Source organism: Hippopotamus amphibius, chromosome 1, assembly GCF_030028045.1.
Source record: "Hippopotamus amphibius kiboko isolate mHipAmp2 chromosome 1, mHipAmp2.hap2, whole genome shotgun sequence".
Taxonomy (NCBI): Eukaryota; Metazoa; Chordata; class Mammalia; order Artiodactyla; family Hippopotamidae; genus Hippopotamus; species Hippopotamus amphibius.
This window is the reverse complement of record NC_080186.1, coordinates 104,476,411-104,494,212: the sequence shown is the minus strand read 5'-3', so window position 1 is coordinate 104,494,212 and position 17,802 is coordinate 104,476,411. Positions and strand designations below refer to the sequence as shown.

The following is a 17,802-nucleotide window of genomic DNA, read 5'->3' as shown; positions in this document are numbered from 1 at the left end:
TTGTAAAACCAGCAAGAAGCACCATGAAACCAAGCGTTGTACCTGTTGACCCCACTCCAAGGAAAGTATTAAAGAGAGCAGCTTTGCCTAAGATAGTGCTTTGAATTAGATGGAAGGGATCTTTACTGCCAAGAATTTTAGTCAAGAGTTTAAAATAAGAATATGAAAATCATCTTATGATGTTAGACTTTTATCATTTTTGCTTTTAAATTATTTTTAATTCATATTTTTCCTTGTTTAAACATTATTTATCCAAATCAAAGCAACAACAAATACATGTAGGGAGAGACATCTTTTACAAACATATTTTGTACTTACCTGTCATTACAGTATAAAGAACACAATTCAATGTTTATTTTTTTATCTAATGAAGCACACTGTGACTGCTAATTTACCTGTGCTTAGTCTTTTCTTCTTATACTTCTTTTTTTTTTCTTCTTATACTTCTTTACTACTCTGATTCATTGATATATTGACTGCTCATTCTTTTTAGAATTTTCTCTTGATGCCAATGTTATGGCAGTAATTTCATTTTTCTCCTACTTTGATAGTTCTTTTATTTCCTTTATTGACTCCTCTTTAATCTCCAGAATTCTGTCCTGAGGTAGGTAGGTAGGTAGATAGACAGACAGATCTATTCTTATTTTATATGCATATTCTGCCCTCTTAAAGTCTCATCTACTTCTATAACTTTCAGCCATTTTCTCTCAAATCTTATCTTTATCCCTGACCTTTCTTCCTAATTTCAGACTTTTTAAATGTGTTTCTGGCTATCTTCTAGACATCTTTCTCTGGATATGTTTCCAAAATCTCAATTTCAACATATCTGAAAACAGATCTTTCCTTTTTGCCTCTAACCAGCCCCTCTACCTGAATTTTTTAAATAATTTGAGGTGAAATTCAGATAACATTAACCGTTTTATCCCAACCTGAAAAATATGTTTATATTTTTTCTTTATATAGCCTTTTTTCAAAACTGTGGTAAAATATACAAATATAAAATGTACTGTCTTGACCATTTTTTAAGTGTACAAGTCAGTAGTGTTAAATATATTCACGTTGCTGTGCAGCCAATCTCCAGAACTTTTCATCTTGCAAAACTGAAACGCTGTACCCATTAAACAACGATTTCCCATCCCCACTCCCCACCCCACTTTAGACCATGGCAACCACCATTCCACTTTCTATCTCTGTGAGTCTGACTCTTCTAGATAATTCATGTAAGTAAAATCATACAGTATTTGTCTTTTTGTGATTGGGCTCATTTCACTTGACATATTGTCCTTAAGGTTCATGCTGTAGCATCTGTCAAAATTGCCTTCCTTGTTAAGGCTGAATAATATTCCGTTGTGTGTATATATCACATTTTGTTTATCCATTCATCCGTCAATGGACATTTAGGTTGCTTCCCCCTTTTGGTTATGGTTATGTTTAATAATGCTGTTGTGAACATGGGTACAAACAGCTCTTTAAGATCCTGCTTTGGATTCTTTTTTTTTTTTTTAGTCAAAGTATAGTTGATTTATACTATTGTATAATTTAGTTTCAGGTATACAGTGAACTGATTCAGATATATATATTTATACACACACATATATATACATATATATATTCATTTTTTATTCTTTTCCATTATAGTTTGTTACAAGATATTGAATATAGTTCCCTGTGCTATACAGTAAATTCTTGTTGTATCTTTTGTATATAAACCTGAAAGTGATATTGCTGGATTACATGGTAATTCTATTTTTAATTTTTTTAGGAATCACCATACTGTTTTCCATAGCAGTTGAACCATTTTACATTCTGAACAACAGTGCACAAGGTTGCACAAGTATTCCAATGTCTCCATCCTCACCAACACTTGTTATTTTCTTCTTGTGTGTGTGTGTGGGGGGGGGTTGGGGGTGGTTCTTGGGTTTTGTGGTTTGTTTTTTGTTTTTAAATAGTAGCCTTCCTAATGGATATGAGGCAATATCTCATTTTGCAGTTTTAATTTGCATTCTTCTAATGACTAGTGATGTTGAGCATCTTTTCATATGCTTGTTGGCCATTTGCATATCTTCCTTGGAGAAATGACTATTCGAGTCCTTTGCCCGTTTTTTAATCAGGTTGTTTTTGTTGTAGTTGTTGTTGAGTTGTAGCAGTTAGCTCTTTATTTTCTCCCATTTCACAGGTTGCCTTTTCATTTTGTTGATTATGGCCTTTGATGAACAAAAGTTTTTAATTTAACGTAGTCCCCAAAAATCTTCATTATTCTTTTGGACCTAAATTTGGGGGCTATCATATATACCCACATAAAAATTTAACATAAAACTTACTGAAGAGAAATTTTATAAAAAATAATAATAAACTGTCTACCATCATGTCTTCTACAGGATAGCTCTCTTATTCTTCCTCAAGGTAGGCAGTGGTGGGGGGTGGGGGGCTGTTTATGGTAGGTTCTTATCATTCCAAATTACTCATGTTCATTTCCTGTAAGAACAGTGATCAGAAACTTCTTCTGCAAAAGCATAGATAGTAAATATTTTAGGCTTTGCAGGCCACATGTGCTCTCTGTCACCACCCTCTTCACCACCACCTCTCCTCCTCCTCTTTTTCCTTCTCCTTCTTCTCTTTTTTTATATTTGACTACCCTTTAAAAATGTAAAAGCCATTCTTAACCCATGGGCTGAATGAAAACAATCCACAGGTCAGATCTGGCCTGTGAGCAGTGGTTTGCTAACCTGTGTGTGAGGGTTATATGTCCTCATGCTTTGCTGCATGATTGACAGTGCATCCTGTAGGAGAAGCATCCATTCCTACTCCACTGATGCTGGGCTCGTCTACATGACTTGCTTTAGCCAATGGCAAGTAAGCAAGCATGATATACAGCATGCCCGAACAGAATCTTTACAAGCCATTCCGTGTTTGTTCTAACTCTCTCCTTCCTTCCTTCCAACTCCTTCAAATTGTGTCCTGGAATGAGAAGGTATTTAAAGCAGAGTAAAAGCATACCTATGGCTACTAATATGTGATGTGAATGAGAAAGAAACCATTTCTGTGAGCTGCTTATTTAGGGTTGTTACCCACATAGCCTAGAAAAAGCTGACTAATATACTGCTATAGATAAAGAAATGCATATGTATGTACACACACACACGTACACAATAAGCAACAGAACTTAGATGGAGGTGACTTTTAAGTCTGGAGCAGGGTTGTAGAAGCTACTTATTTAGCTTTGGAAGTATTGGACTAAGAAAAAAGTATAAAAAAATCCAAATGTGTACAGATATTCATTGGCAAACATAAATACTGACAGGAGGCAGACCAGTTGAAGAGAGTGAGCGAGAGTTTATCATTGATAACAAAGTTCTTGTTAATTAAAATCAGATCCCCAAACAAGGTTGCTGTTAAGCGGATTTGTGATGGGGATGATAAGAGTCTAATAAAAATAACTCAGCATGAAATTGCTACTTTCCGAGAGGAAACGATAAGTGGGAATTTGTGAGTCTGAATAAGCTTCCAAGTGTCCCAACCGAAACTTAGAATACCTGATTCCTGGGGGATAACATTTATATGGAAAATAGTAAAATCCTCAGGGACACTTAGGCATTTGATCTAAGATTTACTCAATCAGCTAATTGCTTGAATGGCTTTGACTGATACCTAGCAGCTATATTTTTTTTGGAATCATGCTAGCTTGTACTTTCCTTGTTAATTAAATGTTTTTGAAAAAAATTTAAATTCAGCAAAACACAGGGACAGATATAACAGACTTTCATGTGCCTAACACCAAAAATGAATATTGCTGACATTTTGTCATATTTGTTTGACTTCCTGTATTAAACAAATACAGTTGAAGGACCCTTTCATTCTTTCCTTGCCTATTCCTTTTACCCCTCCTCCCTACATCCCTCTTCTCTCTCCCCAGGCAACCAAATCTTGGATTTGGCCTATATCAATCTAGTCAGTTTTTCACACCTGTTTTCATGTGCAATTCCATGAGCAGTATATAATATTTTTAACTGTGTGGTTTTAAAAAAAAATGATATAAGTGGTGCCATATTATAGAACCATTCTGCAATTTACTTTTTTCACACAGCAGTATTTTTTTTGATCTCGTGTTTATACGTCTAAATCTAGCTCATTTTTTTCTATTTGTTGTATAGTATGCCATTATATAAATATGCCACATTTTATTTAGACATCACCCTATTAATAAACCTTTAGTTTCATTCATGAATTCATCTAACAAATATTTATTGAGCACTTACAATGTCCTAGGTCCTGTGTTATATACTTACATTACATCAGTGAAGAAAACAGAAAAATCTTTGCCACCATGGTACTTACATTCTGCTGGAGTGACACCACATAAATAATAACTATAATAAATAAGCCAACGTAAAGTATATTAGAAGGTGATAGGTTATATATTGTAGAAAAGATTAAGGGGAATTGGGAGTGATGTTGAGGGAAACATTGCTATTTTATTTTTGTTTTTATTTTTTTAATAAATTTATTTATTTTATTGGCTGCATTGGGACTTCATTGCTGCACACGGGCTTTCTCTAGCTGCTGCGAGCGGGAGCCACTCTTCACTGTGATGCGCAGGCTCCTCATTATAGTGGCTTCTCCCGTTGTGGAGCACGGGCCCTAGGCATGTGGGCTTCAGTAGTTGTGGCTCGCAGGCTCAGTAGTTGTGGCTTACGGGCTCTAGAGCACAGGCTCAGCAGTTGTGGTGCACGGGCTTAGTTGCTCCGTGGCATGTGGAATCTTCCCAGGGCAGGGCTCGAACCCATGTCCCCTGCATTGGCAGGTGGATTCTTTACCACTGCGCCGCCTAGGAAGTCCAAACATTTCTTAAACAACATGGCTGGGTGAGCCCCCTTGATAATATTAGAGCAGAGACTTAATGTGAGGGAGTTAGCAAGGTGAATATCTGGGGGAAGAGAATTCCTATCAGAGGAAAGAGTCAGTGCAAAGCCCCTAAGGTGGGAGTGTGCCTGGTGTATTCAGGGAACACAAGGAGGTCAGCATGGCTGGAGAAGGGGGAATAAAGGGGAGGAGGAGGATTGGAATCCAGATGTCATAGGGTTGAGTGGGAGGAGATGATCACGATAGGCCTGTAAGGACGTCAGCCTTTGCTCCAAAGAAATGGGAAGTGCAGGATTTGGAGCAGAGAAGCCACACAATCTACATTTTGAAAGGGTCCCTTTGGCTCTTGTTAAGAATAAACCGTATGGGAGCTGGGTTGGGAGCAGGGAGACCAGTTAGCAAGTTGATATGGTATTCCTGGTGGGCGTTGATGGTGCTTCAGACCAGAGTGGTAGCAGCAGCAGAAGTTAAAGTGCTCAGAGATTCTGAATATATTTTTGAAGGTGGAAGCAACAAGATTTGCAGATGGGTTAGGCATAGAGTGTGAGAGACATAGAGGAGTGAAGAATGACTCCAGGGTTTTTGCCTAAGTAACTGCAAGGGTGGAGTTGCCACCACGAGAAAGGAAAACTGTGGTAGAGCGGGTTTGGGAAGGAGGGTCAGGAGCTCAGTTCCGGGTAGACTGAGTTTGAGACACCCATCAGATAGCCACACAGATGTGCGGACGGATAGTTGCGTATACGAATCTGGAGTTGAGCAGAGAGGGCTGGCTGGAGTTACACATTTAGAAGCCATCAGTTACACAGATTGTAGTTAAAGCCATGAGATAAGGTGAAACTGCAAAGACAATGAGTGCAAAAAAGAAGGTAAATAAAGAATCAAGGACTAAAACCTGGATGTCTGCAATACTAAGAGGGTAGGGAGAAGAAAAGGAACTACACAAAGAGACTGAGAAGAGAAACTGTTGAAATAGGGAGAAAAACTGCCATAAAGCAGTGTCTGGGAATCCAGGTGAAGAAAGAGAATCAAGGTGGAAGAAGTAATTAGTTGTGTCAAATGCTGTTTAATATGTCAAGTAGGATAACCATTAGCACTGCTGATGGTGATGAGCGGCTGTAGAGGAGTGGTGGAGATGAAACCTGATTGGAGTGGGTTTAAGTGAGAAGGGGAAGCTCGTCAAACACAGCAGCAGCTCTGGCATCTTTCTCTTTCTTCATTGGTGAGAGCCCACTCTCCCTGCTCATCTTTTGAAAGGATCCGGAGTTGGCTTTGAGTTAAGAGCCATCTATTCCTGTGTGGAGAAAATTCCCATGTGCCGGAAAGTGGAGACCATGCCAAAGATCAGAAAATCAGAACTACTCAAACGATGTTATCTTTATTGCCACCGAATATTAATGGATGATGCTCCAGAGAACAGTTGTGATGAACTCCGCTCACATAGTTTTTTGTTTTGTTTTTTATAAACTTATTTATTTATTTATTTATTGGCTGCGTTGGGTCTTTGTTGCTGCACACGGGCTTTCTCTAGTTGAGAAAGAGTAGTGGGGGCTACTCTTCATTGTGGTATGTGGGCTGCTCATTGTGGTGGCTTCTCTTATTGCGCAGCACGGGCTGTAGGTGCATGGGCTTCAGTAGCTATAGCATATGGGCTCAATAATTGTGGCTCGCAGGCTGTAGAGCACAGGCTCAGTAGTTGCAGTGCACAGGCTTAGTTGCTCTGTGGCATGTGGGATCTTCCTGGACCAGGGCTCGAACCTGTGTCCCCTGCATTGGCAGGTGGATTCTTAACCACTGCGCCACCTAGGAAGTCCCTCCACTCACATAGTTTTTTAAACAGCCTTATTGAGATATAATTCACATACCATACAATTCACTCGTTTAAAGTGTACAATGTAATGACTTTCAGTATATCCACAGAGTTGTGCATCCATCACCACAATCAAGTTTAGAACATTTTCATCACTCCACGATGAAACCCAGCACCCATTAGCAGTCACTCTCATTGCCCTTCTCCCCTCTCCAAGGCAACCTCCAATCCACATTGTCTTCCATGGGTTTGCCTTTTCTGAACATTTCACACAAGTGGATTTTGTGGTTGGCTTCTTTCACTTAACATAATGTTTTCAAGGTTTATCTATGCTGTAATATTTATCAGTACTTCGCTTGTTTTTATTGTTGAGTAATATTCCATTGTATGGATATACCACATTTTCTTCATTCATTCACGAGTCAGTGAACCTTTGGGTTGTTTCCACTTTTCCAGGTGTTTTCCACATGAAAAATGCTACTCTGGACATTTGTGTAAAGTTTTTGTATAGTTATATGTTTTCAGTTATCTTGGAATACATATAGGCATGGAATTGCTGGGTCATGTGGTAACTCTAATATTTAACATTCTGAGGGACGGTTAAAGTGTTTTGAAAGCAGCTACACTACTTTGTAAAAGAGTTCCACCACCAATGTACAGAGGGTTCCTAACTTAGCATGTTTCATTCGACTTTATAATGGTGCAGAAGCAATAAACGTTCAGCAGAAACAGTACTTCGAATTTTGAATTTTGATTTCTTTTCCCCTGGGCTAGCAATACACATTTCATTGCTCTCTCATGATGCTGGACATCTGTGACAAGCCACAGCTCCCACTCCGCCACACAATCACGAGGGCAAACAACTGAAAGACACACTTATGACAATTCTGATCCCAAACAACCATTCTGTTTTTCACTTTCAATACAATATTCAATAAATTACATGAGATGTTCAACACTTTATTATAAAACAGATTTTGTGCTGGATAATTTTGCCCAACTGTAGCTAATGTAAGTGTTCTGAGCACGTTTAAGGTAGGCTGTGCTAAGCTGTGATGTTCTGCATGTTAGACGTATTAAATGCATTTTCAATTTAGGATATTTTCAGTTCAGTGATGGGTTTATCAGGAAGTAACGCCACTGTAAGTTGAGGAGGGTCTATATAAGGATTCCAAGTTCTTCATTTCTTCCCCCGAACTTCTTTGTTGTCAGTCTTCTTTTTTGTTTAACTATCCTAGTGAGTATAAAGTGGTATCTCAGTGTGTTGTTTTTTTCAGTGTGGTTTCAGTTTGCATTTTCCTAATGACTAATGATGTTGAGCATTTTTTCATGTGCTTATTAGTCATTTGTATATCTCCTTTGAAGAAGTGTCTTTTCAAATCCTTTGCCCATTTTAAATTGGATTGTCTGTCTTTTCATTGTTGAATTATGAGTTTTTTACACAGTATGGATACAACTCCCTTATCAGACATGATTTGCATGTGACTTCTCCCATTTTGTAAACTGTCTTTCACTTTCTTGATGGTGTCCTTTGAAACACAACATTTTTAAATTTTGATGAAGACCAGTTTATCTGTTTTTTTCTTTAGTTGCTTGTGCTATTGGTGTCATGCACTAACATGACATGCTTAACACAAGGTCATGAAAATTTACTCCTATTTTTTTTTTCAAGCAGTTTATAGTTTTGGCTGTTGTATTGAGGTCTGTGATCCATCTTGAGTTAATTTTTATGTATGGTGAGAGGTAGGGGTACAGCATCATTCTTTTGCATGTGGATATATGCCTGTAGATATTCAGTTGTCCTAGCATTATTTGTTGAAGAGACTATTCTTTCCCCCAATGAGTTGTCTTGGCATCTCTGTTGAAAACCAGTTGACCAGAGATGTTTGGATTTATTTCTGGACTCTCACTTCTTTTGCATTGATCTATACGTTCTGTCCTTATACCATTACTGCATTTTCTAAATTATTGTAGTACTACATTGATTGATTTTTGGATGTTAAACCAAGTTTGCATTTCTGGAGTAAGTCCCACTTGATTATGTGGTATAATTCTTTATATATGTTGCTGGATTTAATTTGCTGGTATCTCGTTGAGGGTTTTTGCATCTATATTCATGTCATTGGCCTATAGTTGTTTTTTTGTTATGATGTCTTTGCCTGGTTTTGGTTTCAGTGTAACACAGGCCTCCTAGAATGAGTAAAGAAGTGTGCCCTCCTTTTTTATTTTTCTGGAAGAGATTGTGAAGAGTTGGTGTTAATTTTTTCAACATTCGTTGGAATTCACTAGTGAAATCTGCCTTCCACCTACAATTCATTTTTGTTGTTGCTATGTTTGCTTAGTGACTTTTCTGCAGCAATTCTGTAAAGTCTGTTTGCATAGTCATGGGTGGCTGCTGCAGTCTCTGCTGGGTTAGCTTAGCGCTCAGGTAATGATTGAGCAGAAATTTCTAAATGCTTTGATCCTATGTTTACAAGCTTTTGCTGAGGGGCCTACACAGGGCCTCAGGGCAAGCCAGAGGTAAGAGATTAGGGTCTTCTCAGGGCTTTTCTGGACTTGTGCACAGCTCTGCCCAAACTTGTGGCCTGCTGGAGGTCCAGGAATATGTCAGGTCTTTTCAAAGTACTCTATGAGCATATCATTTCCCAGCTTTTCTCCTTAAGTTTTTTAGTCAGCCTCTTATTTTCTCCTACTGGTATCAGCACCTCAGGCAGCTGTAATATTAAATCATTGCTGATAATTATTTTTGAAAAATGTCCTAGGGCTAGGGCTTTTCCCACTGAATGAGCTCTATATCAGGTCAAATAGTAGCCAGCCCTGCAAATGGGGCTATAAGTTAGCATTCATCCCAGTCACTCCCCTGAAACTGCTTTTGCCTGGATCACCAAGTCTGTTGCTGAATCTAATGGATTGTTTTTGGTCCTAACCATTCTTTCCGCAGCCTTTGTTGTTGTTCATACATTCAACAGATATTTCTTGCGCACCTGCAGTGTGCGAGATTGTTTTACAGTAGTGAACAAGATGGGCAAAACTGCTGTTAACTGAAGAATACATGTGTCTTTACTTGTTATAATTAGGAGGTCAGAAATCTTAAATCACTGCTGACTTGTTTGTGGATGGTCAACAAACGACCTTACTGTTCCATGCTTTTGTTTTTCCGAGACTAAAACAGATTATATTGTTATTTTGTTTGTGATTTCACAGCATAAATCAGAATGTACTATTTTTAATACCATTTTTACATCTCTCCAGATAGAAATCTGACCTTTTCCAAGCAGTTGCCATGAATATGAATAAATTAAGAGAGCCAAATCCTAAAGTGTAGTACCCTTCTTATGTAATTATTAATGGTAAATTGCGAGAATTAATTGGCTTTGACCTTTTACTTACCTTTTTCTATATAAGGATAATTGAATTAAGTGTATGTCACATTATTTCGAAACACCGGGAAGTTCTCTGCAGAATATTCAATGTTTCATTCCATATATCCAAATAAAAAGCTGCTCCAAGGAAAATACTTGACTTCGTGGAGACATCATGGTAGCTGTTTGCATATCACCAAAGCTGAGCTCTTGAGCCCTAGTTGAAGGGAAGGAGTCATCTTGTCTCTTTCTGCATACCCATGGTTATTTTCTGTGTTTTTATTCATTTCCCCAATTCAGTAAAAAAGCAAAAAAAAAAAAAAATCTCTTCTACTTCTTCATGTCAAAAAACAGCTCTTGTTTTATTAGTTCTAATGGGAATGTGTTTTGCTTGGTGATTAGAAGCAACTATAAATCCTCTTCCAACCAGGGTTACTGTTTCTGTCTGATAGCTGTTTGTTTACAGCAGCAGTTAGCAATTTGCATGGACAGTGCTGTCAAAGTAACTGCCCTCAATGAACCCCAAATGCCTCTTGGAAGAAAGATGACAGATTCAGCCCAGTGACTTGTAAAACTTTAAAAGCGATTCCTTGTCAAACATGTGAAAAACAACTCTTCCCTCTCCACGACTTGAGGAAAAAAATGAGAAACTATCTTATGCCAGATGGTGATTCCTTGCCAGCAGAATAGGCCTGGGCTGATCAGCTTCATTCCTTTATGTTCCATTTGCAAAACCCACAAAGAACGCATTTGGGGCCACTTTTCAGAGCTGGCCACAGCCTCTGCTTTTTAAGGAAATGAGATGGGCACACACACAAAAAGCCACAATGAATAAATGGCTCAGAATCCCCAGGGTTCAGAAACAGGATGCATAGGCCTTAAATTCTAGGTCACCAGTTAGGACCTGGCCTGGACCCAAGAATCATCCAGATTGTTGCCAGATCTGGTGACTTGATTAAGTTTGGTTAAAATAAAAACAAATCAGGAAAAGGTTATGTTTTCTTGTTGACTAAACTTCTTTAAAAAAAGAAAAGGAAAACTATAAAAACATGCTTTCAGATGATAAGGTGATTCCTAAATTTCAAACTACTCTGGGTCTACAGGACTCAATCTTTAATTTTAAGTCCAGTACCTTTCTTTGCCATTTACATGTAAGATATTACAGCTGCTTTCATATATTTAGAATTTGTTTAGAGAGGATTTGAACCAGTGTGCATGCCTGCATGATTATGTGTGTGTACATGTGTGTGTCCTCTTAATTACTTTGCCTTTTTTAAATTGACATATAGTTGACTTACAATATTATATTAGTTTCAGGTACACAATATAGTGATTCAATATTTTTATAGATTACACACCATACAAAGTTATCATAAAATATTGACTAGATCCCCTGTGCTGAAATAGGTGCCTCAGGACATAATGAAACCCTCTCACTGAAGATGTTGAAGCAGTGTCTGGCCGGCTGCGTGCTAGAGATGTTGTGGAGAGGATTTAAACACTAGACTAATAATGGTATTGGGTAGTTTTGAAGATGTCTTCTTCATCTAAAATTCTATGCATATGAATTAGTCCCCTTAATTTTTTAAATTACCCTGGTTAGGGGTATTTTTAGCCAAGGTAATACCTGTTGTCTGTTTAGTTTTGCCTAATATGCAAGAAGATATCGACCACCTTTGTTAATATTCTACTTTATTTCTTCAGGTATCTGAACACACAGAATTAAGCTGGATCCTTACCTGCATGGTCAGACTGCCCCGATTACAACATTTACACCAGTGGAAGGTAAATTGCAATGATAGGATTAATAAACAGAAAGAAGTTCAGTCCCCACGGCAGCTGTTTTTCCCCTCGCTGTTCATTTTTGTGTTAGGCTCTGGGAATCCTGAGTTTGCTGGCCTCCCTGGTCCACTATCTAGTGGCTAGCTAGACGGGCATCTTTAACCTCACTGCCTCAAGGCATGAAACGGGAAGTAAAAGGATTCTCTCTTTCCAACTGGAGAACTGGATAAAAATATCCAGCTTATTAATTATTTGATTTTATCTGTGCATGGTTGGTCCTGAGTGACCTTTAGATAGACTTGGTAATGACTCTGAATGCACCACATTCTAATTAACAAAGTCACCATTTCTGGATTACTGGACTCTGAAGCTGCCTCCACCTGAATTAACTGGCATTAAGGCCAGAATGTTTTCATTGTGGGGAGAAGAGACAACTTATTTTACTTAACATTTAAACAAGTTGAGTCCAAGCAACAATTCAAACCCACAGAAAAATTAAGCCTGTTCTTTTCCTAAGAAGTTCAACTGAGAAATATAAATTGGGTAATTCATAGTACTTTACTCCCATGTATTTTTGCAACTGGATAACCAGAGGGTGGGTGGCCCTCCACTAAAATCAACACTGATTTCAGTATCAAGCTCCTTTCCAGCATATTTTAAGGGCCATTGATTTCCTCAAAAGCTAGTTCGGAAGGCTTCACATACGCTGCAGAGAGAAACAGAGGGAGCTTTAAACTGGCAGCGCCTAAATAGGAGGTGTCAGTGATGCTGCAGAATCATTACCTGCTAGGAGGTAGAAACAAAATTTTATAATGTTCTCTACCATATTTTGGTTTGGGGCAGGACTTTCCCATTTTATCATAATATGGTAACGCTAAGCCAAACGCTGCAATCCTTTTATAAGAACTGATTTAATGGGAAATGCTCCCACTTTAAAGTAGTGTCTAAGGACCTCCTGGTAACATGTTACTAGTGATTGCATTCTGAAGAAGCCTTCCACTAGTCTGTGATTTCTTATTTGTGAGGAAAACATGGATTTCAAAGCCAGCCTTTATCCCAAAGCATGGTATACTGCGTGCTGTGGTCATTCCTTCATTAACAGATGCTGGTGATGCCTTCTGCTAGTCTCATACCACGCTAAGTGCTGGAGGTATCGCAGTCACCAAGGTGGATGGGCACAGCTCCTTTCATGAGGCTTGTAGTCTCTTTGGGAACAGACAGTTACACAAATGAAGTGTAGAACATTCCAGAGGGGAAAGGTTCCAGTTCTATGGGTAGAGCTAAGAACCCCAGCTTGGTTTTGACTGGGGCAGTGAGGGACAAAACAGTGGGGTAGAAGGGTAGGGTCAGAGCTGCTAAGGTCAGGGTTATTTGGAGGATTGAAGAGATAACACAGGTGTGAGGCTTCTGGGGCCCATAATAGGCATCCAATAGGGCTTCCTAGGTGGCGCAGTGGTTGCGAATCCGCCTGCCAATGCAGGGGACACGGGTTCGATCCCTGCTCCAAGAAGAGCCCACATGCTGCGGAGCAGCTAAGCCCATGCACCACAACTATTGAGCCTGTGCTTTAGAGCCCGTGAGCCACAACTAATGAGCCCATGTGCTGCAACTACTGAAGCCCATGCTCTACAACAAGAGAAGCCACGGCAGTGAGGAGCCTGCACACCACAGCGAAGCGTAGCCCCCGCTCACTGCAACTAAAAAGAAAGCCCATGCACAGCAAAAAAGACCCAACACAACCAATAAAAAATAAACAAATAAATAAATTTAAAAAAAAATAGGCCTCCGATAAATATTAGAGCTCTCCACATCTCCCCACTTCCTTTGTAGTTTCAAGATCCAGTATTCTAATATAAAAATGATAAATCTGATACAGTAGCAATTTTTAAAAACTGAGTTCTTTTCCCATTTACTCATTCCCAGATTAAACTAAATTTTTATTATAATTACCCAATGATCATTGCAAACTGGCCTCTATCATGGACATTGTAATAAGGAGATGTACTGAAGGAACTGTATTGTCAAATTTTCAAATTTCCTATGAATGGCCTATAGCATTAGTAAGCCAGAAACTACTCGAAGTAACCAGAAAAGTTTGTAACTAAATTATGAAACCTTAAGATGATTAAAGAGAGAAGCTGTTGTTTTCTCATCCTCAGAGGGTGTGTCTGCCTTTTGTCTGGGGAAGCCCAAGTTGTGAGCTCATGAGCTTGGTCCTCAGAATCATGCAAGTTTATAAAATGAGTTGTTCATTTTATTCAGGAATCACTTGATTTCAGAGAAGCGATTCATATTAACTAAACAAATAAAACTTATCTATACACTGAATATACCAAACTATCCATTTATTATTTTGTAAGATATGGTATACCTAGGCCTTAGAAGCAGTTACCAGTGAACTACACACCATAGTCCCTGATAATAAGCAGGTCTACTCAGAAAGCCAAATTCCTTGCAGAAAGGGAGTTAGTATCACTAGGGCATGAGCAGACGAGTAGTTTATAGTCAGCGTGTGCAGACTAGTAGTTTATAGTCAGCACTCAGTGCTCGCCAGTTGTTAAATATTTCTAATATCACCTCCAGTGTTTCTGTCAGCTTCCCTGTTAAGGAAATTTTGGTTTATACAACCTGTTACCACCTAAAGATCAAGACAGATAATTAGGATTGGTTAGATAAAATTTTCTCTTAGTTTCATTGTTTTTAATGCCGTGATTTTTAGGTTTTTTGTTTTGTTTTATTTTAATGTGATTTTAAGGGAACATTACATTTTGTCAATAGCACAGTGTGAGACTTTTGGGAGGTTTCCACAAACAGTTTGATATTAACTAATGTTAATTTATAGAAATGTAATTTCATGATATTTTCTGACCTTCCCTGTGAAATCTGGAATTTATCCGATTTGGAACCTAGAAAATCTTATGCCCTTATTTTAATAAAATGAAAAAGAAATAGTGGCAGTGCAGGATCGTTTCAGGGGGCAGTGGTGAAGCGAATACACCTTATTCCTACCTAAGCCTGGAGCATGGAGACAAGCCCACCAGAAGATGGCCAGAGTTGCTAACGGGAACTGAGATAGATTGTTGTTACAGGTGGCTTCAGATCAGCCCTTGCTTGCTTTAATGATTTCTTAACATTATAATTAGGTTCATGTCAGATTTGTTTCCCTCCTCTCTTTCACTCCCACAGGCAAAGACTGCCAAGGAGAAACAGAATGGAACCATGGGTCTGCTTACGTACCCAGTACTCCAGGCAGCTGATGTTCTACTGTACAAGTAAGGAGCAGAGTTCACCCCCCGTCCTAGATGCAGTCATGCTGACAAGAGAATGTCTCGCCTGTCTCAGAAAGATCTGGTTCATGGGGAAGAGTGGGTGCGGAAAGGGTCAGACACATGAATCTATTTGCATCTATTCCCCAGTAATAGTACTAAATTATAGAAGTATGTTTCAACATGAAACTAATAACTAATATGAAGAAGTAGCCCTTAAATAGCACTTACTATGTGTTGGAAACAATTATAAGTGCTTTACATACATTAACCCATTTAATCCTCACAACAACCTTATCAAAGCCATACCATCATCATCCCCATTTTACAGATGTGAAAACTAAGGTACAGAGTGTTTAATAACTTGCCCGAGGTCATGTGCTAGCAAGGTTTGGACCCAGGATTTGAGTCTAGAAAGGTTGGATACAGAGTCTGTGCTCTTAACCACTGTGGAATATATCCTTCCCTAGTAAAAATTACACTTCAAGAATTTTAAATGTTGATTTTTCCTATAATCTAGATTTTCAAGCAATGCTATCCCATAGAACTTGCTGCGGTTATGGAAATGTTCTCTGTCGGCGCTAAGACCATAGCCTCTAGTCACATGTGGCTATTGAGCACTTGAAATGTTGACAGAGGAACTGAATTTTAACTTTTATTTAATTTTAATTAATTTAAATTTAAATACTTTCCTGTGGCTAGTGGCTGCTGTGTTGGACCTGCAGGTTGAGAGCACGTTTTCAACATGATATAGGTAGGGTACCCTCACTTTTCTTGGACCCGTTATCTGTAAGTCAGCTACTGCTGCCCCTTACAGGTCTCAAAGCTGTGCAACCAGAGGATGCCTGCACTCTCTGTTGGGCCGGCCAGGGCTTCTGACCCCATTCCCCTCCCAGTTCTTCCCTGCTATCCCCATATCACCTCCATCCACCCCCATTTGTCCTTCTAAACTTGAACAAGAATGATTGCCCTCTCTGTGATACCGTGGAGCACAGAATGGGAAAGAACTTTAAAGGGCCTCTTCTTCAACTCCCTTGCTTTACAGACACGGCCCAGGCAGGTTAAGCAATCTGCCCAAGCCGTGCAGCCAGACAGTGGACAGAGGAGCCTCAGAGCATAGTTAGGTCTCCTGAGGCCAGTGCTCACCTTCCTTAAGGAGCCAGTCGTTACATTATGGAGGCAAGATCATCACATGGACGACCAGAGCTACACAAGATCTCACGTACCAAAGCACTCATGAATTTATCAGCTACCCCAAAAATACAGTCGTCAGAAGGACAAAAATCCTGCTTTCTTTCATCTGTAAAGTGGGTTAATGGGACATAGCTCAGGGGGTTATTAAACAAATATGTATGAATTGATATCACCTAGTATATGCTCAATGGAAACGTTTTAGGAGTGTGAGCGACATTTTAAAAGGCTGACACTGGCAAAAATAGCTCCTTGACATCCCCAAGTCTGCCATATCGTCTGCCTTTCTCTCAACCCGAGCCTGGGTTGAGAATGTCCTCTTTTCTTACCCAAAACAATAGTTATTTCAGATGGGGCAGGTAACCACCAAGAGCGTTCCGATGGCTTCCTGTCTGTCTCACTCTGCCCAGCATCCGCAGGTTCTCACAGTTGGTTAAGGTTTCCAAGGATAAGTAGTTCTTTTCCAGCCTCCGTAACCCCAGCCCACTCCCAGTAGCAAAAAAATTCCTGTACTAAAAATATTCCCTCTGTAAGTCTTATTGATCTATTTGGTAGTTAGAATATGTACTAAGAATGCCATAAGATGCCTTTCTTTTTCCTACTTTTTGAAAAGAGGATTACGATGGCAGATTTTTTTCTATCCCCATCAGGATTCTGATATTTTATATATAACTTGTTAAACAGAGGAAAGTATTTTTCTCTAAAACTAGGTAATTATCTGTCTTCAAGATGATTATCTCCTACCTTAGCCTAGAAACTGTCTACCTGTAATGCCATAATTAGATCAAAGATGTGGAGCTGGTAGCTGCATGCTCCTTTTCTTAAGAGAAATACATCTCTTTCCTGTCTGATCTCAGGCCGGACATACTGCTGCCAGCCACCATGCCCCAGCCCGTAGACGCTGTTCCTTCGGGCTTGTTTCTCTCCTGCCATCTTCCTTCAGAGTATTCCCAGGGGTGCCATTGTCACACCACACACATCCCCCATTTCCTGGGCATGTGTGTTATGTGGACCCCTGCAAAGTGTGCAGACAAGTACAAATAAAACCAGCTCTGTTTACTACAACATTTATTCTGCTAGCAGACATTTCTCGTTTGCCTCGCTGTGCTTCCTTCCAAGTCTAGACGTTTCCTAATTGCTTGATAATAAGTAGCAGAGGCAGGACTCAAACCCAGGTCTGATTTTTAGCCTGTACCAGTGTTTTGCATATAACAGAGCTCAAGCACTTGGGGTTATGTTTTTTGCTTGGTTTTGTTTCAGATATTTCTGGATTTTGAAAAATATCATAACTAGAATGTCTATGAATATATACATTGTAAATATAGATAAGTACAAAAAAGCAAAAATAGTTACAAAAAACATTCATGTTTTCTTTCACTAGCAAGTCTTTATGGGGCCTCTTCCTAAAATGTTGATGTGCAGGGCGATTATGGATTTCATGTTTGCTGTTGTCGAAATCAGCATTAGAATGAGTGGTACATGGCAGGCTGGAGAACAAACATGAGGGAAGGGAATGGAAGAGGAGCCTTCCAGA

The 17,802-nt window shown here is 39.2% G+C and overlaps 1 protein-coding gene across 1 annotated transcript in view; it reads left to right on the top strand.

Annotated features, from left to right (window-relative positions):
* Window positions 1-17,802, top strand: part of WARS2 (tryptophanyl tRNA synthetase 2, mitochondrial) — an 82,596-nt gene that overhangs the window by 53,099 nt on the left and 11,695 nt on the right. The window contains exons 3-4 of the mRNA XM_057720741.1: window positions 11,734-11,814; window positions 14,998-15,083. Coding sequence (XP_057576724.1) covers window positions 11,734-11,814; window positions 14,998-15,083 — 167 coding nt within the window. The remainder of the gene's footprint in view (window positions 1-11,733; window positions 11,815-14,997; window positions 15,084-17,802) is intronic.